Raw genomic sequence first — 25,300 nt, 5'->3', positions numbered from 1 at the left:
TATCATGTTGATTGATTTGCAGATGTTGATCCAACCTTGCAGCCCAGGAATAAATCCCACTCGGTCATGGTGAATAATCCTTTTAATGTACTGTTGGATCCTATTGGCTAGTATCTAGGTGAGGATTTTGGCATCAATGTCTATCAGGGATATTGGTCTGTAATTCTCCTTTTTGGTGGGGTCCTTGTCTGGTTTTGGAATAAAGGTAATGCTGGCCTCATTGAGAGAGTTTGGAAGTTTTCCTTCCATTTCTATTTTTTGGAACTGCTTCAGAAGAATAGGTATTAATTCTTTAAATGTTTCGTAGAATTCCCCTGGGAAGCCATCTGGCCCTGGGCTCTTGTTTGTTGGGAGATTTTTGATTACTACTTCAATTTCCTTGCTGGTTATGGGTTTGTTCAGGTTTTCTCTTTTTCCTGTTTCAGTTTTGGTAGTTTATATATCTCTAGGAATGCATCTATTTCTTCCAGATTGCCTAATTTGTTGGCATATAGTTGCTCATAATATGTTCTTATAATTGTTCATATTTCTTCAGTGTTGGTTGTGATATCTTCTCTTTCATTCATGATTTTATTTATTTGGGTCCTTTCTCTTTTCTTTTTGATAAGTCTGGCCAGGGATTTATCAATCTTATTAATTCTTTCAAAGAACCAGCTCCTAGTTTTGTTGATCTGATCTGTTCTACTGTTCTTTTGGTTACTATTTCATTGATTTCTGGTCTAATCTTTATTAATTCTCTTCTCCTGCTGGATTTAAGCTTTATTTGCTCTTCTTTCTCTAGCTCCTTTAGGTGTAAGGCTAGGTTGTGTATTTGAGACCTTTCTTGTTTCTAGAGAAAGGCTTGTATTACTATATACTTCCCTCTTAGGACCTTCTTTGCTGCATCCCAAAAGTTTTGAACAGTTGTGTTTTCATTTTCATTTGTTTCCATGAGTTTTTAAAATTCTTCTTTAATTTCCTGGTTGACCCATTCATTCTTTAGAAGGATGCTCCTTAGCCTCCTTGTATTTGAGTTCTTTCCTCTTGTGATTGAGTTCTAGTTTCAAAGCATTGTGGTCTGAGAGTATGCAGGAAATTATCCCAATCTTTTGGTACTGGTTGAGAACTGATTTGTGACCCAGTATGTGATCTATTCTGGAGAATGTTCCATGTGCACTCAAAAAGAATGTCTATTCTGTTGCTTTAGGATGGAATGCTGTGAATATATCTGTGAAGTCCATCCAGTCCAGTGTGTCATTCAAAGCCCTTGTTTCCTTGTTGATCTGCTTAGATGATCTGTCCATTGCAGTGAGTGGGGTGTTAAAGTCCCCTACTATTATTGTATTATTATCGATGTGTTTCTTTAATTTTGTTATTAATTGGTTTATATAATTGGCTGCTTGCATGTTAGGGACATAAATATTTACAATTGTTAGATCTTGTTGGATAGATGCTTTAATTATGATATAGTGTCCTTCCTCAACTTTTATTACAGTCTTTAGTTTAAAATCTAATTTGTCTGCTATAAGGATTGCCACCCCAGCTTTCTTTTGATGTCCATTAGCATGATAAATGGTTTTCCACTCCTTCACTTTCAGTCTGGAGGTGTCTTTGGGTCTAAAATGAGTCTCTTGCAGGGCCGCCTGTGTGGCTCAGTCATTAAGCATCTGCCTTCAGCTCAGGTCATGATCCCAGGGTCCTGGGATCGAGCCCCACATCAGGCTCCCTGCTCGGCGGGAGGCCTGCTTCTCCCCCTCCCACTCCCCCTGCTTGTGTTCCTGCTTTTGCTATCTCTCTCTGTCAAATGAATAAATAAAATCTTTAAAAAAATAAAAAATAAAATGAGTCTCTTGCAGACAGCATATTGATGGGTCTTATTTTTTTTTATCCAATCTGATACCCTGTGTCTTTTGATTGGGACATTTAGCTCATTTACATTCAGAGTAACTATTGAAAGATATGAATTTAGTGCCATTGTATTACCTGTAAAGTCCCTGTTTCTGTAGACTGTCTCTGTTCCTTTCTGGTCTGTGTTACTCTCTTTGCTTAAAGGATCCCCTTTAATATTTCCTGCAGGGCTGGTTTAGTGATCACAAATCCTTTTAGTTTCTGTTTCTCCTGAAAGCTTTTTATCTCTCCTATTTTGATTGACAGCTTAGCTGGATACAGTATTCTTGGCTGCATATTTTTCTCATTTAGCAACTTGAATATATCATGCCAGTCCCTTCTAGCCCCCAGGCCTTTGTGGTTAGGTCTGCTACCAGTCTGATGTTTCTACCCTTGTAGATTATGGACCTCTTGTCCCTGAGCTGCTTGTCTCTGAGATTTGCAAGTTTCATTATTATATGTTGAGGTGTTGACCTATTTTTATTCATTTTGAGGGGGGTTCTCTGTACCTCCTGGACTTGAATGCCTGTTTCCTTCCCCAGATTAGGGAAGTTCTCTGCTATAATTTGCTTCAATATACCTTCTGCCCCCCAAACCCCAACTCTCTTTCCTCTTCTTCTGGGATCCCAATTATTCTAATATTGTTTCATTTTATGGTATCACTTATCTCTCAGATTCTCCCCTTGTGATCCAGTAGTTGTTTCTTTTTCTCAGCTTCTTTATTCTCCATCACTTTGTCTCCTATATCACTAAGTCTTTCTTTTGCTCATTTATCCTAGCAGTTAGAGCCTCCATTTTTTATTGCATCTCATTATAGCCTTTTTGATTTCGACTTGATTAGATTTTAGTTCTTTTATTTCTCCAGAAAGGGATTCTCTAGTGTCTTCTATACTTTTTTCAAGCCCAGCTAATATCTGATATCTTTATAATCATTATTCTGAACTCTAGTTCTGACATCTTACTTATATCCATACTGATTAGGTCCCTGGCAGTCAGCACTGCCTCTTGTTCTCTTTTTTGAGGTGAGTTTTTCTATCTTGTCATTCTTGCAGAAAGTGGTCACTTTTCTATTTGTAGAGTTGCAGCTATTCTTTTCTTAGATATTTGGTTGAGTTCGTCGGTGTTCAGAATGATTTGATAGCTATCTAGCTGAATTCCTGGGACCAGATGAAAATAAGGTCTCCTACTCTTCCACCATCTTGGACTATTCTCCAGGCAATGAATTTATTACTAGCACATCCTCAATTTCCTTTCTTTCCTCCCTTCCTTTTTTCTTCTTACCTTCTCCTTTCTCCTTCCTTCCCTCCCTCTCTTCTGCCCTTCCTCCATTCCTCCCTCCATCCTTCCAGCATTCTTCCCCCTGCTGGGGGGTGCTCTTCTCCTCTTTTTCTGCTCTTCTTTTTTCTTTCTTATTTCTGTCTCTTTCTTTCTCTTGTCCTTCCTTCCCTAGGACACAAAGGGAGCAAGACCCAATTCTGCCCTCACAGAGTTTACCTTCAAATGGAGACATTTCTCCTTTACAACCTTATTTGTGTAACTTGCATAAAATAATCATATGTATACACCTCTTGTCTTCACACCAGAGTTTGAAAGCTATCTCTAGCCATGTACTTACAGCTATGGAAAACCGCTGAATGTTTTCATCCTCACAGTCTTGGATGACCTTATTCAGTCGATGGTTGTCATGAGATTCCCCATCAGTCACAATTACCATGACTTTTTTAACTCCCCTTCGGGCACCCCGGGCTTCAGTGAAAGCCTCCTTCCTGAAGTGATCACAGAAGAAAGAGAAGCAAATAAAATACCACCTCAAGGTTAGGCAAAGTGATAAACAAAAGAAAAACACTGACAACTCTAGTTAGAACAGTGCTGTCCTTCCACGGTCAACATTCACAACCACTGTTCAAGCTGGGAGGCATGAAGATCATTATTTGTAATAGTCTTAGATTTCTCCCAGATGATGAAGAGGTCACCATTTTACTAATCATCACATATCCCATATACAAAGGGCAGCACTATTTCATTCTTTGGAAACTTCTCAGGGAAGGTGTGACTGGAGCACACATCAGATCTGGAGAAGGTCAGATCTTAAATACTTGCTCAGCCACTCCTTTCTCTATAAACACTCCTCTTTTCTTCTGCTTTTGGCAGAGGCTTTTGCTTTGTCCTCACTTCCACCACATCTATTCTGACATTTATAGAACAGTATGGAAATCCTCTGAGCTGAGGAGGGGAGCTGGGAGAAAACAGAATTTTGTATGGCTGGAATGCTTGAGAGTGCTCTTGGATATGGGGGAAAAATTGGACATAGTAATAAAAGACTGCTGATGGCTGTGGTCTGAGTCAGTGATAGAGCAGGGCTATGGGGGGCAAGAGCGGATGGAGTAGCTATGAAAGATTTGGTCTGAACTAGGTTTTAGGACACAGGCTGCTGGGGGTAGGATGGAAGAAAGCGGCACAGAGAGAAAGGGAAAATGCTATAACCTAACTGCAAAGAAAGGAATTTTTTATTTAATTCAAAAAACATTTATGGAAAGCAATGTAAGAGAGGGGAAATTAACAATTTTTGTTGTTTTGTGCTTCTACACACACACACACACACACAGAGGCATATTTTCCCTCTATTATGTTCTTTCCCTTGCTCACTTTCCTTTCTGGAGTCAAGTACATTTTACTTAGGAATGAAACAATGAAAGGATTTCATATAATATTTTTTAGATCTTGGTATAAAATGCAGCAATAATTATACTGAATGGTCTATTTCAATATTTTTCTTTGGTCATGAGGACAAACAGCTGCAGTTTGGGATATGCCAAAAAAACATTTCTCTTAAACTAACCTCCCAAAGGGTTTGCACAATACACATTAGTTTGACTGTAGATACACAATAAATATACACAATGGTGGGTATCTTGTGAGCAGGCTAAAAGATCCTGGTGATGTGGGCAAAGGGATTTTATCTCTGTTTATTTTCCTTTAAAAGTGCTAAATGTCAATACGACAAGATGTTAACAATTGTTGATTTGTTTGGTGAGTACATAGGATTTTGTTGTACTATTTTTTACATTTTTAATTTTTCTTACAATTTGCAAAATAAAGAAACTATTTAAAAAAGTTGGCCACTAGGGAACTGTGTATCTCTGCCCTCTACACTACACAGATAGATTTTCTGACTTTATATGCACAAACAAAGGTGAAAACAGATGTTAAAGGCTAGTCTTTATTTTTTTATTATATATATTTTTTAAAGATTTTATTTATTTATTTGAGAGAGAGAGAGAGAACAAGCAGGAGGAGCAACAGAGGGAGAGGGAGAAGCAGGCTCCCTGTCCAAGCAGGGCGCCCAATGTGGGACTCGATCCCAGGACCCTGGGATCATGACCTGAGCCAAAGGCAGATGCCCAACTGACTGAGCCACCGAGGTGCCCCAAAGGCTAGTCTTTAAATGAAGTTCAGACATGGATATCATATAAGATTCTATCCTTTTTGCAGTCCTAACTCCTTAGAGGATCACCAAGACTTCCCAATTCTCTTGAAGATCCAGGCCATTACTGAATGAACCTCAACCAATGGAGATGATTAAAAGACATTTCTTAAAGAAAATCTGGTAAATCTAAACAGGGGTTGGTTTTATATAATGTAAGAGTAGCCACTGGCAGAACTCTTGAGTACACTCTTTCTGTTTCAAATATCTTCAGCAAATTGCCCTTTACTCCCAAATACTACCATCCAATGAAAATAGAAGTAAAGGATTCTAAAAAATGAAAAATATTTTTTTGCAACTGGCCCTGCTTAAAAGGAATAAAGAACAATTAAAAATATGCTTCAGTGTGAAAAACTAATGTACAAGAAGGATACTTAGTAATACCATTATTGAGTTTTATTTATATACAAAACTCAATAAACTATGTGTCTGACAGCTAGACCCTTTGTGAAACATGTAGGCAAAAACCATATAGGGTCATGGAATTTAGAGTGTATTTATGCAGGAGCAAAGCAGCCAGAATACTTCTTCAGTTAGTTTTCAAAGATGAATATTCATTCTTAAGTGGTTGCCTTTGGAAAACACAGCTCCCTACAGGCTCAGAGCTTTCAAAGAACACTTTGATTTACTTTGAATGTGCAGTCACATTTAGTCAATTATTTAAGAGGGTGCATTCAGTACACCTCAACATGTGCACTCTTTGTGCATGCAAATTGGTGATCCTATAGGCAGGTAAATGTAAAATTACCCCATCTGTTTGTGATTATTTTCTCTTGAGCCCCATATAACTAGAACCACATGCTTCTCTAACACTTACAAGTCTAAGGCTGCACATGAAATTTTAAATTTTTGAATGTCCAACCCATTTTTTGGAATATCCATGTTAACTATTTTAACCCCCTTAAAATACTGATCTTAGCAGGCAGGTGAAATGAGAGCATGGCTAATTAGCTCTTTAAAATCAGATGAGAGTCCAGAAGTTGAAGACACTTAACAGAAGGATCCTTAATATTAGTCAAACTATTTATTAGATTTCCTGTGATTTTGGTATTGTTTAGTTTTTGTTCAGAACCTTACTAGCTTTAAAGGTAACTTAGGAAGAAAATAGCAAGAGATAAGAGTTGAATGTAGTTGGGAAAAATATAGAAAAACTGTTTCACATTGTAATCAAAGGACAGTTCTGTAGCTTCTCATAGAATGAAGTTCAAACAGAGTAGATTATGTGTTCTCCATGGAGGTATAGGAGAAAGGAAGGGATGTAAATTAGAGGGAATTTGGAGAAAGGAAGAAAGAAAGAATGCACAAATGATGAAGTTCTTGCAACTTCTTTTAATCTTTTCACTGAAAATGATTTCAAATACAGCAATATTGAATTTGACCTCTTAAAGACTCTTACGTGAGAGCTTCAATAACCCTAAATCAGGTACTGTAAAATTATGGACATACTAGGATATAAATATATATTGAGTAGAAGTGAATGAATATTAATCCTTTTTTTTAAATGAGATTCCTAGAAGCTGTAGACAAAGAACAAAGGGAAAAGATATTCACTAATATTATGTCTTAGTACCCAAGAACATGATGCAGCAGACTACAGTAATTTTCTGATTTTTCCATCATTTCAACCTTTGGAATAAGAGGAAAGATATGAAGGGTGGGGAGACTATATTGTAGAAAAACTTGATCCTATAACTATTAGTTAATCAGTGGGATCTAGTTTTAAAAAAAAAGATGGCTTTAAATATTGCCAAGGTAAATGTTCAGTCGACACTCCAGGGCTTGATTGTGAGCAGTTATTTTTGCACAGTCTTTTACTTTGGTTTATTTTTTAATCCACATACCTGGCTGTGTCTATTCCAAGGGCTGTCATAGTCTGGCGGCCACCTCTCTGGATTATTTTATTTGCTGCAACAAGTACCTCTTCTGTTGATGAATACTTATTGAGGTTGAACTCATGGGTTACATTTTCTCCATACTGTACAATTCCAACCTGAAATACCAAGCCACTGTGAGTTATCCATCTAGCAATGTTCCGTTTTCAATTTTCTTTAGTTTAAACATGTAGATCAGATATACTTTTTTGTCTTTCAGATGAGTTTAAAAATTCATCAGTACACAAATCCTTCTATTTTGACAGCAATAACCATTGCCACTTGTGGATATTCACAGCCCAAAGAACAAGAATGATAGTGCTACTATTAAACTTCCCAAACAATTGGTTTATATCTTCAATAGTTTCTACTGGATGACTCTGGCAGGCCTTGGTGGGTAGAAGGTGCTACACACTGACATGCTCTCTGCCTTCACAGAGTTTCTAAACTAGAGAGAGAGAGAGAGAGATTCAACACATGATCATTCCAGTGCATGTTCAACTGTGGAGAGGGCTATAATGCTGTTTAGCAAGTAGAACCTAAGGCCCTACTTCAGAAGAGGCTCAGGGAAAGCCTCTTAGAAGTGATAATCAAGTTAAGACTGGAAGGTGCAAGGAGGGTGGAGACCTGTCCTGAATGGAGGCTGAGTGGGAGGATGGGGTCCACACGAGGGGAATCTGTATGTAAAGAAGATGAGATGAGCAAAAAGCAAGGGACGTCCTGAGAACCGAAAGGAAGTCAGTGAGCCTGGACCAGGCTGTGAGGGTAAGTGAAACAAGATGAGGCTGGGTGAGTAATAAGCGGGGCATGTATCTGGGGAGGGCACATATGCACTTCAGGCTTTATCTAGTTCAGGCGTAGCTTCATTTCTCTCACGCCAGCCCTTCTCCCCACCATCCCTTTTCATGTTATCTGTCTTCCCTTTCTTTCTGACTTTCCCTTTCACTCTGTCCTTTGCACAGACTGGATAATTTGGGCAGCTAACTGCAAAGCCACCATAGAGTAAAATGATATAGAGGGTAAAGTGTCCCCAGATTTGATTTCCCTTGCTCCATATACCTCCCCTCTCCCCTAGAGATGCCCATTTTTCTTATCCTTTTTCTATACCTTTCCTTAAATGTTGATGTGAACCAATAGACTAATCTATATCAAGAATTGTGACTGGAGATAACTTTTTGTTTAATTTTCTCTACTCAAAATTCGAGATTCAGAGAATTCTATACCCAAAGGAATGTCTTTTTAATGTAGAAATCTGGGCACTACATTTCTTGGGTTGGGGAAGCGATTTGAGACAAGGTTGCCTTCTTTCCCAGGCAATTGTGTAGTTTGTCCATTGATAAAGTTGCCTCATGTTTGCTTCAGACCCATCCTATTTCCAAGTCTGATCCTATTTCTTTTTTTTTATTATTTTTTTATTTTTTTATTTTTTAAAGATTTTATTTATTTGAGAGAGAAAGAATGAGACAGAGAGAGAGCATGAGAGGGGGGAGGGTCAGAGGGAGAAGCAGACTCCCCGCCGAGCAGGGAGCCTGATGCGGGACTCGATCCCGGGACTCCAGGATCATGACCTGAGCTGAAGGCAGTCGCTTAACCAACTGAGCCACCCAGGCACCCTGATCCTATTTCTAAGTGGCAGAGGGGATTGGCATCTACCTTCCAGCCTCCCTTGCAGATGTCACTGTTTTCAGAAATCTTCAGGCTTAATTATGTGTCTGATTTAAAGATACATTTCCACAGTTGTGTCTTTCTTCTTGGAAACCAGAAGTATACTCTGGCATTTTCAGAAACCAATAGGAGAACCTTCCAATTTAAAATAATCTTTATCATCTTTGAGCTACCTTCTAGAGTACTTTAGACATTGTGGACCAATTAAGGCCACTATACTTAAATAAGAGTAGTATCGTATATTTTTAATGCTTTTTAAAAAAATTTTCCCCAATTTATTCAGATTATAGTAACAGAAATTAGTACCACATTTTATAAATGAGGAATTTAAGTTTAAAATATTCCTCATGGTGAAGGGGCAGAGAAGGGTCTAGTCTAAGATGTGAGTCCCTTCTCCCAGGGCTTTTTCCATCACTCTACTTCCTCTCTACAAAAATACACCTCCCTAAAGTGCCTGCATTCTCTGTCACATCATCCTGCCAGTTTCTACTAAATGCTGCTATCATATCATTGATACTTGATGAATTTAACGAGCTAGCTACCTAATTGAGATGCACTGGAGAATATAATAAAGCAAAGCAAACAAACAAACAGATCATATTTTAAAAATAGAACATATTAATCCTTCCTTAGAGTTGCTTAGTTGGGTATAGGATAAATAAGAAATAACGAGAAAGCATATTCAAGTGTAAGATAAAGTACATAATAGGCGGAGTGAACATGCAATCTGCTCAATTCATGTCCAGGATAACCCTGCTCTTCTATGAACATATCTTTCACTATCTATTCCAAGATTATGTGCTATTATAATTGGAATAAAGATGACGAGAAGTCCCTTTGGAAATAAAGTAGGCTACAACCAACTAATTATGCAAAAAATAATAAAATGAATGAGGACACACCCATAACTCCAATTCAGGTTATTTCTCTGAATTAAATGTTATGGATAGTTCTCTATTACTCTCCACAAAGATTTAAAAATATTATCCCAATAACCTTTATAGCTTTTAATTAATAATTCAGGGAGAAACTGAATAATTATTAAGGGAAACCATGAAGGCTTGACATTGTCTTTGCATATATAAATATTCAATGTAAATAAAGGTAAAATGATTTTGCTACTTAGATAATCATTATGCCTGTTTTTGGGTATCAAAATGAATAAATGCTACTGTGGAAGTTAATTGCTCACCCATTCAGGACATCTTACAGAGTTGCTTTGTTTTTCTTTCCCTTTGTTTTTATTTGATTAAGCAGGAGACCAAAGAACTCTGAAAACCGTCATTCCTGTCATTATTCTTGGATATTTTACTACTTGGGTGAATCTACTGAACACCCTAATCTCTCATTTGGATAATCTATTGAATAGCCTAGTCTCTTATTTCTTTGACTTCCTCATCTTCAGTAATTTTTTCCTCTAGGTCACCTATGTTGTCCACTCTCAAGGTCTTATCCTTGACCTTCTCAACAGGAAAAACTGCAGTACCTCCATCTCAATTTCAAGTGTTCGTCTGTCTGACCATTAATTTCAGCTCATTTACCTAGTATATCTAATTCATCAATTCCTTCACCACATCAAGACTTTCAATTAATTCAGAGATCGTACTTTTTTTTTTTTTTTAACTTAGCATAGATTTCATGGTCCATCACCACAATCATTTACTTGCAAACTTTAACTCCTTTAACCTTTTTTCCCCTCCATTAACTCACTTGGCTAACTTCCAACTCTGGTTAAGTCCAAATATCTTCTTTTCTTTGCGAGCTTCTGTGACACTAAATGTTTCTAGACAGAAATCACACAATTTATAGACTGGTCTCACTTTAAAGTTATGGCCATGAATCTCTAATGTGGTTGCACATAACACTGCCCAACAGTCCTACTCCTTTGTACTAATGAGTGCACTTTGCTCCCATTTATTGAGTTCAATCGAATTCTAGTCATAAGCTATTAACTGCTCAGGAAAAAGAGAGTATCACACTGATACATGGGGAGGAGGTCACATGAAAAGAGATATAATTTATGCCAATTAAACAAGGCTGCTTTGTGCCATAATATTTGACATTTGCAACATACTTTACATATCTTATAAAACCTTCTATGAACTATTGGATTATCTGGACACCAGGAATAGAAGAAAAATTTTAGCCCCTTGTTAAGTCAGAAATCAGTGCTTTATATCTTTTCCCTCTCTCTCTTTCTCTACCGACTTAACATATATCTCAATTCCATAAGTTTATTCTTTAGAGAACTTATAACTGCCAGTTGCCTCACCTTTTCTTTATACTTTGCTTCTAACAACTCCACCTGAGGGTCTCTTCAAATGGCTGACTGCCCTTGGACTGCTAGAGCTGCTTTGCCCCAGAGGCTCAAAGAGCCAGAAGTGCCTGGAAATTTTCTCCCTCCTCACCCCTCGCCCTGCTCCATAGACGATGTCTGAGTCCAGGCAGGGAAAGATCAGTCCCTTGACTCAACTTGGAGCTCCCCTTCCAGATCAGCCTGAGGTCTTGATTTCACCTGAAATCACACCCTTGGTTGTCCTCAGTTGCTACTGTTTCGCTCCCCCAAATCTCTTACTATTTTCTTTTAAAAGCACTCCCTTAGTAAATCACTGTCACTTGGCTCATTTTCTCAGGGTTTGTGTCTGGGAAACCAGACCTAAGGGAGGGAGAGAGGATATAAAGCACTGATTTCTGACTTACCAAGGGGCTAAAATTTTTCTGCTATTCCTGGTGTCCAGATAATCCAATAGTTCACAGAAAGTTTTATAAGATATGCAAAGTATGTTGCAAATGTCAAATATTATGGCACAAAGCAGCCTTGTTTAATTGGCATAAATTCTACCTCTTTTCCTGTGAGCTATTATCCCTGTTTCTGAATTTCTTCATTGGCCCAGATCAGACCTCACTGCCTTGAACCTGGACTGTGGCAATTGTTGGTCTCTCTGCTCTTGCTCTCCCTCAGATTTCCATTCTCCTCAGCTCCATATACATATTCATGGAAGATTAACTGTCTTGAAATTCTGCTTTTATCACATAACTTCCTTCTTCAAAAATCTCTAATAACTCTCCATTGCCTACTACATCAATGACTTTGAAATATACTTTAAAAGAGAATTTTTATTCTACTTAAGATGGAAAACAGATAAAACTTCAAGGTGCTCCTTGAAATACTAGACCTGTAGGGTAAAATTCAGTTTTCTTTCCCTGACCCGCAGTCACTCAACAGCCTGACTGCACCTTCTTTGTTCCCCCTCAACTCTAGGATTCCCCAGTCCGAGTGCTGTCCCTACCCTTTCTCATCCCTCCCATAAACCTAAATTTTTACTACCCATTCTGGAAGATTCAATTCAAGTTTCACTTTCTCTGCAAAACTTTCCCCACCTAATCACCAATCTAGATAATACTGATCTTCCTCTTCTCTGAGCCCTGAGGCAAACTTGTCTGTTTTGCTTGTGTGAGTACAGCATTCTTCTCAACTGCTTTGTATGTGTGCTTTATCTCCCCAACTACATTATATGTTCGAGAGGGGCAAGGAGGGGTAAAGAGCATGGACTATGTCACAGCTTTTGGTATTCTCTTATCCCATGCCACTGCTTTGCTTTGCTTACAGTTGACCCGCATACATTCTTACTAGATGACTGTAACATTTCACATAAGCAAGTAGAAAATTGAGATAGCAGGGAAATAATGATAAGCAGAAGAAGAGAGCAAAAAGAAGTGTGGGAATGAGAAGACTGGGCAGTAGAAACTCAAATCTCAGGGAAATGACCCAGTGTAGGTCCCTGGCTGATACTGGGCTGTGTATTTCCTTAGGAACCAGGCAGAGTAAGACCTGCTGTGCCTTCCCCATAAAAAGAGTTCCATTTATTGATTTTGATCACAGGAAAATGGTCAAATCACAAAACTAACATAACTAATGCTTTGCTGAGTATTGATGAGACTCAGTGAATAAAAACAGTTTCAGTCCCAGCTTAGCGTATAATTGAAGGCAGGTAAAACAGATTCATACTAGCACCCTGTGTATATATGCATATGCAACAGAATCAAATAAAGGTCATGATTAAATAGCAAGATAAAAAGTGAGCCAAGTGATGAACACACCCTGAAGGAGGCTGGAGGAGAGAAGCACAAGCACATTTACTGTCTTGCATTGAAAGGCCTCATGGAGGGAAGAAGATGTAGCCTCCTAAGTGAGAACCCCAGGTGAAGAACAGACAATGGGTTATGAATGTAGAATGGGAGAAAGCAAAGCTGTCTGGAGCTTGGAAAATATGTCAGAAATGATGAAGAACTGAAATCATTCTAGAAATGGAGAAAAGTAAAACAGCCAATAATCATCATATTTGACTTGAAGCAGTCAGTTGCTTCAGTTGTTGGAATGATACAAGAATCAGAGGGTAGAAGTTAAGTAGAACACTGTTGAAGAGTAATGGGGATGAAAAGATTCTAGGCATGTTTGCTAAATGGAAATAAGTAAGCAGGGATAGCAGCTAAAAGAAGCAATAGGTTCGATGTGAACTTTAAGAGAAAATGGAGAAAAAAGTAGCTTATGACCTCAGTAAGAGTACAGGAAAATAGTAACAACACTCATAAGGAGTGGATGAATCCCAAGTAGAACGATTGCTTTCAGAGACACCTGGAAAGGAAGCCTTTACTTCCTAGGGAGATACAGTTTGAACTTCCTGATTAAGTAGAACAAAAGATATAGGTATGTAATTATAATCTAAGGGCAAAGAGAACTAAGATTCAGGCTAGAGAATAAATCAGGCACACAATGGCTGAGGATTCTGTTACATGAACCAGAGGTTTGTAACACTGATTCAAACCCTCCACTTAAACATGAGATTTATAATCCTTCTTCAGCTAAGCCATGAACTAATATTCCCTTACCCCTTTCCTAGGGAGTGCTAGCATCCTTTTGTATGTTACTAGGTATGATATTTAAAGAGTTCCATGGTCAAGTAAACTTGGAAAACCAAGGGTAACACAAAGTTAACATGTATCTTTACAGCAGGACCCCCTTCTACATCCTCTCTGTCTCTCTGTTTTTATCTCTTTTGTCTGCCTCTCTTTCTCCCTTTGCTATTTATATTAACTAAAAAAAACAAAAATCCACAAATTTCGAATGCAAAAGACCAAGACTTTCTCTTACTCCTGTCCCCAGTTGCTCTACTCTGACTCATAAGCAAATTCTTTTGAAAGTGCTCTCAGAGGGTGTCTGGGTGGCTCAGTTGGTTGGGCGGCTGCCTTTGGCTCAGGTCATGATCCTGGAGTCCCTGGATCGAGTCCCGCATCGGGCTCCCTGCTCAGCGGGGAGTCTGCTTCTCTCTCTGACCCTAACCCCTCTCATGTGCTCTGTCTCATGCTCTCTCTCTCAAATAAATAAATAAAAATCTTTAAAAATAAAAAAAATAAAAAAATAAAAAAAAGAAAGTGCTCTCAGAGAGGGGCCTGGGTGGCTCAGTCAGTTGGGTGACTGACTCTTGGTTTCAGTTGGGGTCTTGATCTCACGGTTGTGAGACTGAGCCCCGCATTGGGCTCCATGCTTAGCTGGGAGTCTGCTTGAGATTATCTCTCTCCCTCCACCCCTGCCCTCCTCTCTAAAATAATAAATAAATAATTCTTTAAAAAAAATGAAAGTGCTCTCAGAATCTCTAATATGAAAACATGAATTGTGAATCATGAATTGGAAGACCTGGTATATTTTATTCTTATTTAAGGGAATATTTTTGGGAGAAACATATTCAATACCTCATGTCAAGCAACATAGTTTGGAAAACATTTCTTTACAATACTGAGTTACCTACTTGTAAAGATCAATTAATTGTTCTGCCTCATTCACCTCTGTTATATTCATGATACAATATCATGTAGTGCAGTTACGCAAATAGAAGATTTTATCTCATTTCTAAGTTGGAAGTCTTTTGGGTTCAGGGACAAAGTTTTAGTTTTTTGTTTTTTTTTTTAAATTTTTTAAACTGCCCATGACAGCTAGCATAATATTTGATCAATAAGATACTTCATATATATCTGCCAAATTACAATGAATTAATTATCTAAGTGGCTTCATTTCTTTTGGGGGGTAGAGAAGAAAGAGGAGGAAAATGAATGTGAGAAATATAAAAGAAATCACTGTAAGGAAGGCCTTCTGATTTTTCTTTCATGAAACTTCAAGTCACAACAGAATGACAAAGAAGTTTAAGAAAGAGAAGTGTGTAAAATAGCTATTAAGTGTATTAAGTCAAAGAGCTATGAAGGAATGGAATTATTTTCTCATTTAGAGTTGTATTATTACTTTGTATTGTTAAGTCAATGTTCTATCAGCAGTACCTAAATTTTAATTTCTAGCACAAACTAAGTTTCTGGGCTTTCATTCAACAATTAACATTATCAACTCAATGGCTTCTTTAGGGGAATAATGATAGGGTAAAACAATGGAGTTTTCAGTGTAAGATGCACAATTGCTTAACATGAAAAGACCTCAGGCTTTGTGTCTGGCCAATTTTATATTTCCTTTTACCAAACTATGGTACAAAAGCCCTGCCCTATAATATGCTTCTAATGTAATCAAGTCAGAGTATGATGTGGTAATAATACAGATTGTAGTCCGAGTGAACCATCATCATGGACCATTCTGAGGCTATTTTAGCTGAAACTAGGCTTAACCTCTTGTCACTATGGAGAGGGACATAAATGAGACTGGTTCCTAAGGAGATGAAATGAGTTCTCAGAAGCATAAAATTGATAGATGATAGATATAAGTTCTAGGAAAAGGGTGTCTTTAGCTGCCCTCTTGAATGCTGTTGCAATGAAACTCATCCAAGTTCAAAAATGCAAAGATAGGAGAGTAAAAGTAAAGTTCCGAGGAGAGAGAAGACTGTGGCAGAAATCAGGATGAGAGGTGAATGGGGCTGGGGAGGGAACACCTGCAAAGAAAAGCCTGAAATCTAATGTAAAGGGATGTCTGGGGGAGTCCCCACAAACAAGTACTTCTAGCTCGATGACTTCATGACGTGAAGTGAGAGAAAGAGGTCATTACAGCAATGGTTTTTAACACAAGGAGAGAAATTCCAGCAATGACATTTTTCCAACCCAAATGATTTATCTCCTATGTGCTTGGCAACACATAAAACTCCAAATTGTAGTCCATAAATAAAAGGTTTAAGGCACGATGCTGTCAAAGTGGAATTCACAGTCTGCCAGGAGAGACAGACACATGAAGGAAAAGTAGTGCTACCAACTGATGAGAGCAATAAGTGAAGGGTGAGCACAAGGTACGGGAACATGGGAGGAGAAAGAATTGTTCATGGGAAGCAGGGGCGGAAAGATCATGGAAAGTGACAGAGCAAGTGACATTGGAACTGAGTCTATGAAGTTTACCTAGCACCTAGGGCCTGGGGTGGAGAAGGGCACTCTGGGGGACACTGATGATGTGTTCAGGGATGGCCGGGGGGTGGACGTGGCTGCAGAGCAAGAAGGGAGGCAAAAAGACACCAGGGAGGCAGGGGGCAGCAGGAATGACTGGTGCCAGGTGACAGATGCCATATAATCCACTGGAGAGCTTGGATATTATTTAGCAGGTGAAGATAGGCGATTTTTTATCCAGGGAAATGCTATAATCTGAAAAGATCTGGAAAGATAACTCAGGTGAGTTATGGATGGAGGTAGGAGAAAATGGAGACTGGGTGGTTAGTGATAGAGAAGATTCACCTCATTCACAGCACCACTGTCAGAAAGTATAGCTGATTGACAAGGACATGGATGCAAGGCGCAGTCAGGCTTCTTTTCAGACTTCAAAACAATGAATCAGGCCTCATATTTAAGGCTTCTAGGGAAATGGCCATAAAATGCGCAGTAAAAAGAAAGATAAATAATATTCCTAAAATTTAATTAATTTCTCTCTTTCATTTTGCCTGGTTTAATGCTATGCTATACTCTTGATAGCAACAATCTAGACATTGTTCCATTAGTATATTTCACTTTTATATCAAGCCTCACAATTTACTGGTTTTATTTAGGGTAATGCACTCGCATTTGGCATATTTATATCATTCTCATTTATTATTAAAAGCAATGTTATGTTTAGGTATTGAGGATCAGTAAGACCTCCATAATGTTTATACCATCATATCTTTTATGGCAAGCTCAGAGTGTTTCAGGTTTGTTTTTATAGGTGGTTTTTTAAAAGGCAATTTTATAGCCTTTACTCTGTCTTGGATAAAAAATTGGTTTACAAAATTTCCTTCACTGTGTTTGCAAAAGTCTTAATGGGACCACACAGAAACATGGAAGAAATTTTGAGTAACTATTTGGAGTTGATCTTTTTGTCATTATGCTGCATTCTACTAATGTATACTAATTGTCATATAGAAACTTTATTTTTTTAAGTTTTTTATTTTAATTCCACTTAGTTAACATACAAGTTATGTTATATTAGTTTCAGGTGTACAATATGGTGTGATTCAACATTTCCATACATCATTCTGTGCTCATCACAAGTGCACTCCTTAATGCAAGCTTTTTTATTTGTTTTCCTTCCTTCCTCCCTTCCTTCCTATCTTTGCTTTTTTCTTTGTTGTGTTGATAATTACTTGCACATCTTTGCAACTATCTTTCAATACATGTAATTACTAAATGACAAATCTATGACTGTAGAGAATAGGCTATCATATTTCATCTTTACCTGTTGTACTAAATGTATGACTGTAACCAATATAATAAACAAGAACTATGATGTAGAGTCAGAATGTAAATTTTTTTGGCTCATTATCCCTTTAAAACTTATCTAGGGTGAAGTTCTTCCATTATCCCTGGATAGAAAGATAAATGTCTTATTCTTTGTTTTAAAATAGCTGTTAAAAAAAAAAAGACCTATACAATCTGACCAGTAAGCAACACAGGTTTGAACTGTGTGGGTCCACTGATACATGACTTTTTTTTTTTGGTAAATACAGTGTAGTACTGTAAATGTGTTTTCTCTGCCTTATGATTTTCTTAATCACATTTTCTTTTCTCTAGCTTATTTTATTGTAAGAATACAGTATATAATATGTATAACATATACAATATGTGTTCATCCATTCCTTGTGTTATTGGTAGGGCTTCCAGTCAACAGTGGGCTATTAGCAGTTAAGTTCTCAGGGAGTCAAAAGTTACATGCAGACTTTTAACTATGCAGGGAGTCAGTGCCCCTAACCTTCACATTGTTCTAGGGTCAACTGTATTTTAATTTAGTTGTACCACATGAAATTGCTGTATTTGTAGGTAGAAAATGATCAAATAGCAACAATTTCATATGGTTCAACCTAAATTAAAACAAACTCAAGAAGACAAAATATCAAAGTTGATTTATAGTTAAATTTTCTCTCCTCCCCTTACTAAGGCTTACAGGGAGTGAGAAGCATGTAGTTGAGAAAGGGGCACGACTGGCTGTTTCTTTGTTTCTTTACTCATCTTCCCTTAGGTCGTTAACTATAGTTTCTGACCTCTCCAGGGACAGGGGTAGGGGAGATGTATAAAGGATACAGGAATTCTTACTTGACTGGTGCTATCCTGAGATAGATCAGGTGCTACCAGGTGATAACAGCCTTCTTGTGGGTTCTCTCCAGATTTCCCTTTACTTACATCCTTGTCTGAGTGAATATATTTCCCTACTGCAGTCCTAGACATCAGGGATGTCTTCTGCTTTTCTGTGCTCACCTCCAGGAGAGTCTATGGACAGGACCTAGCACGATTCCACAATGATTCATAAATACACACATTCTTTGTACCGACAGACGCGGGGCCTGCAGGCCAATTCCACCGCGGCTACCTCTCATCTGATTGCCTGTCAGGAGCTGGTCAGCTGCTCTGTCGCCCGTTAGGTATTTCAGGCAAAGGTCAGGCACTAGTCAAGTTGTGTCCCAACTTTAGTGGACACACCAAGCTCACTGTACGATCCCACTGAAGCCTTTCTCACTAGGCTCTTCACAAATCCCCTCAACTCCATTCTTAATTCCTTTATACCTTTGAGGTGGGTGAGGAGTCTAAGAATTCACCATCCAGCTCTTAGCTTTCTATCTGTAGTCTCTCTCACAATTTATTTTTATATCTTCCCCTTTCAGGAATGAAGGCGGGAGGATAAGTAATTGACCTGCTCCGTTTCTGAGCTGGGCTGGTTCACCCCTCCTTAGGCAACCTGCTGGTCCCCGGCTCCCGGGAGGAGGTCGCCATATTGATGCCCAACTTGGTGCGCGCACCCCATCAGCATAGCGCACTACAGCCCAGAACTCCTGGGCTCAAGCGATCCTCCTGCCTCATCCTCCCGAGTAGCTGGGGCTACAGGCACGTGCCACCGCGCCCGGCGGAGGGTAAGTACTTGGGAGGAAAAATTCCAGAAGCAAATTCTGTCAATCTTCGGGCAGAATTGGGTGCTTTAATTGAAAACAAACAAAAACAAAAACAAAAGACAAAACAATCCAAACTTATTTAAATTATGTTACCATCAGTCAGGGAAAAAAATGGTTGTTAAAATAAATTATGTTTTTGGAGAGAATTACTATAAGACCACATGAAAGATAACCATACTTTTCAGTACGCATTTCTTTGAAGAGCAAGTATTTTTCCAAAATTTCTATGAACAAATTTCTTTTCTGAATCCACTGAAGGAAGGTCAAATTTTAAAGGGAGCTTAAATGTGTTACACTTAAAACCTTATTAAATACAGTTTAGCAAAATTGATGGCTTAGTAAATATGTCCTTTTCAATCCATTTCATTTAGAGAATTGCTTATGAAACTAGTCATCAATACAACTTAAGCCAAAATAGAAAAAGATTAGAAAATACTAAAGTATAAACGCTAAAGCCCAAAGTATAAAGTAATATACTTAAAAGAATATTAAAATGCCAGTTATAGAAAAAGTGTCTCATTAAATGTCCACCTATCAGAGAAAAATTTTTAAAAGCATTAATTATGATATACACATGTATTCAACAGAGTCTCATTAAGGGCCCACTATATCACAGCAAAGCACCGGCTGCCACTGAAAAGGATTAAAAGGTGATATAAAGTCTGTATCTAGAGATGCAGCAGACACATGTACATAATATATAATAATGCGTTAGTCCTGTGTTTCTCAAACTTTACCATGTTTAAGGATCATGTCGCTTGCTTACTTAAAATGCAGGCTCTAGAGCCCCACCCTGAGAGACTCCAATTCTGAAAATCTGGGGTACAGCCCAAGGACCTCACGGATTTGGAAAAAGAAATTCTATGAGCCACTTTTGGAGAAACACTGCATTATACAGAAGCCCTATGAGGGCAGTTGCTGTGTCTCTCTTATTCTCCACAATTATCCAAGCCCTAGCCCAGAGCCCAGTACACTGTAAACCCTCAGGAAAAACATTTGAGTAAATGAATGAAGGAGTATGGCTAAACTCCACAATGAATTATACAAGCAAAATGTGACATAAAAATTTAGCCATTTAAGAAGCTCCTCTCTCCTTAGGAAGAAGGTTTCCTTGGGTGAAATCAGCAGATATCACAACTGACTCGGTGCACAGGGTTGCATTTTGAAATTTTCCCCTCTGTGGAATGGGGTTCTAGAACTGAGTAAATGTGACCTGACTCTTCTGCCCCAGAGTATGTTCATTTCCCTCCCATTCACTGGTAGCATCTGAACCCTTAAGGCCTGGCCCCTATTCCTCTGAATAGAGTGATTGTTCCCCCCAAGGAAAGACATAGGATTCCATAGAGCCCACACTGGCAGGCTGGAATTCCACTGGTGGCTGGCAGAATAGCTCCTTTATTAGGACTTTCACTATAGAAATATAAAATTAATTACGGTTCTAGTGGATAGAAACATTAAAATTGCAGCAGGGTGGGTTGAGCATATAAGCAACGGATTATTATCTATTTCTTTACAAAACAGAGTCACTGGCACAGATTCCCACTGAGGCGGTGATTATTTTTCTAAGAGAGCCTTGTAGATTTCCTTCTTGAAGTTGTGGAGCAACTTCAAACATGTCACTGCTGCACTATTGTCTGCAAATAGCTACAGATAAATACATTTTTTACAGTGAAACAGATAAATGAATTTAAAAATAAAATAAAATTTCCAGATGAATAAAAAATACTTGAAATTAAAAAAAATATTCCAAGACTATTCTTGACTTTGGAAAGAAAGGACTGGATAAGGAAGCAAATGGGGTGGGCAAAACAGGTGGAAGTGAAGAAAGCACATCCTGGGGAAGGCAGTGAGAGAGGACAGAGCTGCGGTCCAGCCATTTCATGGCAGGTGTGTCAGGGGTCAGGGAAGAGAGTGCCACGGGGCTGGCCACAGAAGGACAGAGACAGTCATGATGAAATGAAAAGGACTAGAGACCTAACATTTAGGACCAGCTCTGAAACTTCTCCAGAAGTAGAGGTCTCCGCAAGGACAGAGAGCCCGACTGCAGTTGGAAAAGCTATGGTTTCTGATCTGTCATCAATAAGGAAGTAACCTTGAACAAGTTACTTAGACTCTTCCATCCCCTCCATAAATTGAGATTTGGGGCTAAATGACCCCCACAATTCTGCCCAGCTTTAATTTTATAGCTCCATGAAATTTTATTGACCAAAGAGAGAAAGGATAGGAAAAGAGAGGAAGAAGGAAGAGAGAGGTCCTTAGAAGGGAAAAAAAATGGAGGAGCAAGTCACATTCTGGAGTGGTCTTTTAAAGGATGCAGGCTGCCTAATGCCCTGTAGCAAGAAGAGATATAATATCCCCTCCAAACCTCTGGTAATTCACCTGGGAAGATTAACTGCAAATGAGAAACTTGCATCCAGGAAAATTTACATTTTATGATGCATAAAAAGTTCATTTTCTTTAAATATTTTACACTGATTTCAAGATGTTCTTTATTGTACAGTAGGATATACACAGCCTTGCCCCTTACCTAGCTCTCACCTCTTCAGCCTTGGAACGTGGCCATATGACATTTCACTTTGAGGTTTGCATCTACTTTGCAATCTTCAACTACTATCCTTTTGGGAAAATTCATTTTATATATATGTGTATACAAATTTATATTTATAGGTATACATATACAGAAATATATACAAGCATATCATACACACACACACACACACACATACACACATCCGTGTGTATTTATGCCCCACACTATGTGTGGGTGTGCCAAATATTAATGCAGTCAGACCACTTTTTCAGTGCCTCAGAAATTTCTCCAAAAGTCGAGCTCTCAGAAAGAAAAGGAAAGACATTGGTCTGCTTGTGCAGTCCTAAAGTGTCCTGTGCTCTCCTGCAGTCCCCAAACCATGCAACAACCATTTTGACTCTGACTCCCGTACTAATTTCTGCTCTCAAGGCACTGACTTCACCCTGACATTTAATTTGCCTTTTATTCACTGTCATCTCCATATTTTAAGCCATACAGCCATATAAGTTTTTTTTAATTTTATTATGTTATGTTAATCACCATACATTACATCATTAGTTTTTGATGTAGTGTTCCATGATTCATTGTTTGCGTATAACACCCAGTGCTCCATTCAGTACGTGCCCTCCTTAATACCCATCACCAGGCTAACCCATCCCCCCACCCCCCTCCCCTCTAGAACCCTCAGTTTAATAAACATTAGATTAGTTAAACCCAAACTCAGTGTCTGAAGTGGGAGAGCCACATGATAGGTTTCACTTCATTTAATGACAATAAAGGGGATGTGTTTAGAAACAGATACCCATGGGGAGAAATTAAAAAAAAAAAAACTATTAAACTTAACTGTAGCTAAAACATGGAGCCTGTGCTTTTTGCTTAAGAAATTATTAAATATGAGAAAAAATGGACCTTAAGCGATCCTGTGGTCACTTATGAATTTACTTGTATGATATGAGAAAGGAGATTGTAATGTGATGTGTTTTTTTTTTTAACATCTTTTTTTTTAACATTTTTTTTTTAACATCTTTAGGATGTTAGATTAGTTTCCACAAATTCTGAAACCCTGCTTTGATATTACCAAAGGTGGCTGCACTTGCCTTATAAGTAAGAATACAATCATGATTTTACAGAGATTTATAGGGGATATTTTCTAAGAGCATTAGAAATGGCAGTTTTCATAATATTTTGTTTAGAAAATAACAGGGTCAGACATATAGAATATAAAATTCATCCTGAATATTAGCTTTATTGATTTATTTATTTTCGGAGTATTTTGTATTATTAAAAATCTATACATTTTTATCTTTAGAACAACAGAAGTCAAAATGCGTAGTCACATACCTGTGTCTGTTTAGGACCAATATCCATTCTTTCAAGAAGGTCATTTAAAAAAGCTGTAACACTCTCCCAGGGGTAAATACTATTGGAGCCATCCAGCACTATGACTATGTCCAGTTGGGTGCTGCATTCTGTAATAAAAAGAGTCAACCGTGCAAATTTGGAGTTTGTCTTTTTAGATAGTATGAAGGTGTATGGAGTGTTTTCATAGCTGAAATAAGCTCATTTTAAAAGATAAGCTGATAGTTTACATAGTGGATACATTGGGTTTTAAAATCAGAAAAAATAGTTTTAGGAAAAGTAAAGGTGATAAATACTACTGCATTCAATAGCAATTGGTTTGGGATTCTTATCCAGTAAAACTCATCTCTACTTAATTTTAATCAACATTGTATGAGTTATCTTTGGAAATTTTCTCAATATGAATTTTTTATATAACTGTTCTCTTTCTGTGTATTTCAAATGAGATTACTTTCTTCAAAGAGACTCACTCTTTAAATAAAAACAATGTGACAGCTTTAGTTATGATGTTTTAAACAAGACTCTGTTAAAGGTTATTTACACTAATAATCAGCTCCAAAAATAGCAGTGAGGTTTGGTTATAAATTGGCAAAGCAAACATTTACCTAAATTGGTAATGCTGGTAGCTGAGAAAATACTTCAAGCTTTTTGGTATGCTCCTGTGTATACATATGTCTCATTCATTGCTTACACTTTTCAAACATGTAAGAACATTGCATAAAATGTGTACCTCGTACAGGAGCAATGGAGTTCATGACTTGAAATGTGGGGCTGACATCAGAACAGATTCCAGTTGTGTAATGCAAATGTCCACATCTATAGGCATATAAGGGGCCACATGCCTTTTAAAAAATTAAAAACCATAAGATTAAAAATTATGTAACAGATTTGATAAAGTCTTAGAATAACAGCATTCCTGGTTCATTAACCAACTCTTTGCTATCTTACCAGAAACCCTCCGTTTGGGTTGGTGACTAAAGTTGATCCAAAAGTCATGTTCTCCTTTACTTCTGTGACATTGGGAATTGATGTATTAACTAAAAATAAAACAAAATTTTATGAGGGTGGAAAACAAAGTATAATTAAGTGTCTTCTCATTAAGACATTCTATTTGCTTTGCTCATATCATAGCACTTTCTTTGTCTGATTCAACTAGTCTTCAAAGTATTATTAAGGAATATAATGAACAAGCTAAGGCCAAAAACCTGGCTTATGTCCCAGAAACTTTGTCTGGATAGCTGTCTCAAATAGTTTTGCTGAACTATAAAAGAATGCAGAACTATTGGGGCAATGAGAGAATGTGGGATAGCCTTTCACACATTTTTGCTAATTAAAACAAATAAAATATTTAACCTCATAATATTATAGACATAATGTAAACTTACACACCTACCTTGCATGTTATATCTATATGTTATAAATAACCAATGATAAAACATGATTTCTGACAAGAGGGAAAATGAGTAGTAGAGCAGAAAAAAAAAAAACCCTCAAATATCAAATATAAGTTTATGACCATTAATTTCACCATCATGGGGACATCATGAAGGTAACAAACAAAACTGGAGCAAGACTGAGCAGTGTTCAGGACATTTGGAGAAAAGAAACACAATGAAAGAATGCCATTTGACATTCGAGATAGGAATGTTGGGTCTTGAAGCATGCCAACCTAGCAAAATTGGCAAGAAGTTCCAGTTACTCATATTGAAAAAAAGAAAAAAAAAAGATTGGACAGGAAAATAAAAATCTTCTAAACCCTGCTTAGCAGAGTGCTGAAATATTTGAAAGTGGCAAAACTCAGGTTCAAGAAAGATTTATCTCACTGTTAATGCCCAGAAGTTTTTCCTACCTTAAGACCATATACAGTTTAAAGTGAGGGAATGGAAGCAGAGATTCCTGAATGGTCACACTGTCTTCCTAATCTGATAGTGGTCTTTGTCCCAGAGTTTAGTCTGGTTTGCCTTGAAAGTACTTGGAACTGGGCTATTATCTACATGGGTCTTAAATAATCTGGATTAGAGTTTTTTACACTAGGGTTGACACTGGATGAACATTCTTGGGACATTAGGGACTATAGCAGGAACTTGTCCACTGTTGTTGATGTAGTTAAAATCTCCATGCTAATGTTAAAACTCTA

General features: G+C 37.8%; 1 protein-coding gene across 2 annotated transcripts in view; it reads right to left on the bottom strand.

Annotated features, from left to right (window-relative positions):
* Positions 1-25,300, bottom strand: part of ITGA1 (integrin subunit alpha 1) — a 183,202-nt gene that overhangs the window by 80,188 nt on the left and 77,714 nt on the right. For both annotated transcript variants that reach the window (XM_078066707.1, XM_078066708.1), the window contains exons 4-8: positions 24,112-24,200; positions 23,894-24,005; positions 23,146-23,273; positions 7,192-7,340; positions 3,482-3,632 (exon numbers count right to left, since the gene is read on the bottom strand). In XM_078066707.1, the coding sequence (XP_077922833.1) occupies positions 3,482-3,632; positions 7,192-7,340; positions 23,146-23,273; positions 23,894-24,005; positions 24,112-24,200 (629 nt within the window). The remainder of the gene's footprint in view (positions 1-3,481; positions 3,633-7,191; positions 7,341-23,145; positions 23,274-23,893; positions 24,006-24,111; positions 24,201-25,300) is intronic.

Source organism: Halichoerus grypus, chromosome 2 (assembly GCF_964656455.1).
Source record: "Halichoerus grypus chromosome 2, mHalGry1.hap1.1, whole genome shotgun sequence".
Classification (NCBI taxonomy): Eukaryota; Metazoa; Chordata; class Mammalia; order Carnivora; family Phocidae; genus Halichoerus; species Halichoerus grypus.
Note: the sequence above shows the minus strand (reverse complement) of the source record. Positions and strands in the feature narration are given on the sequence as shown.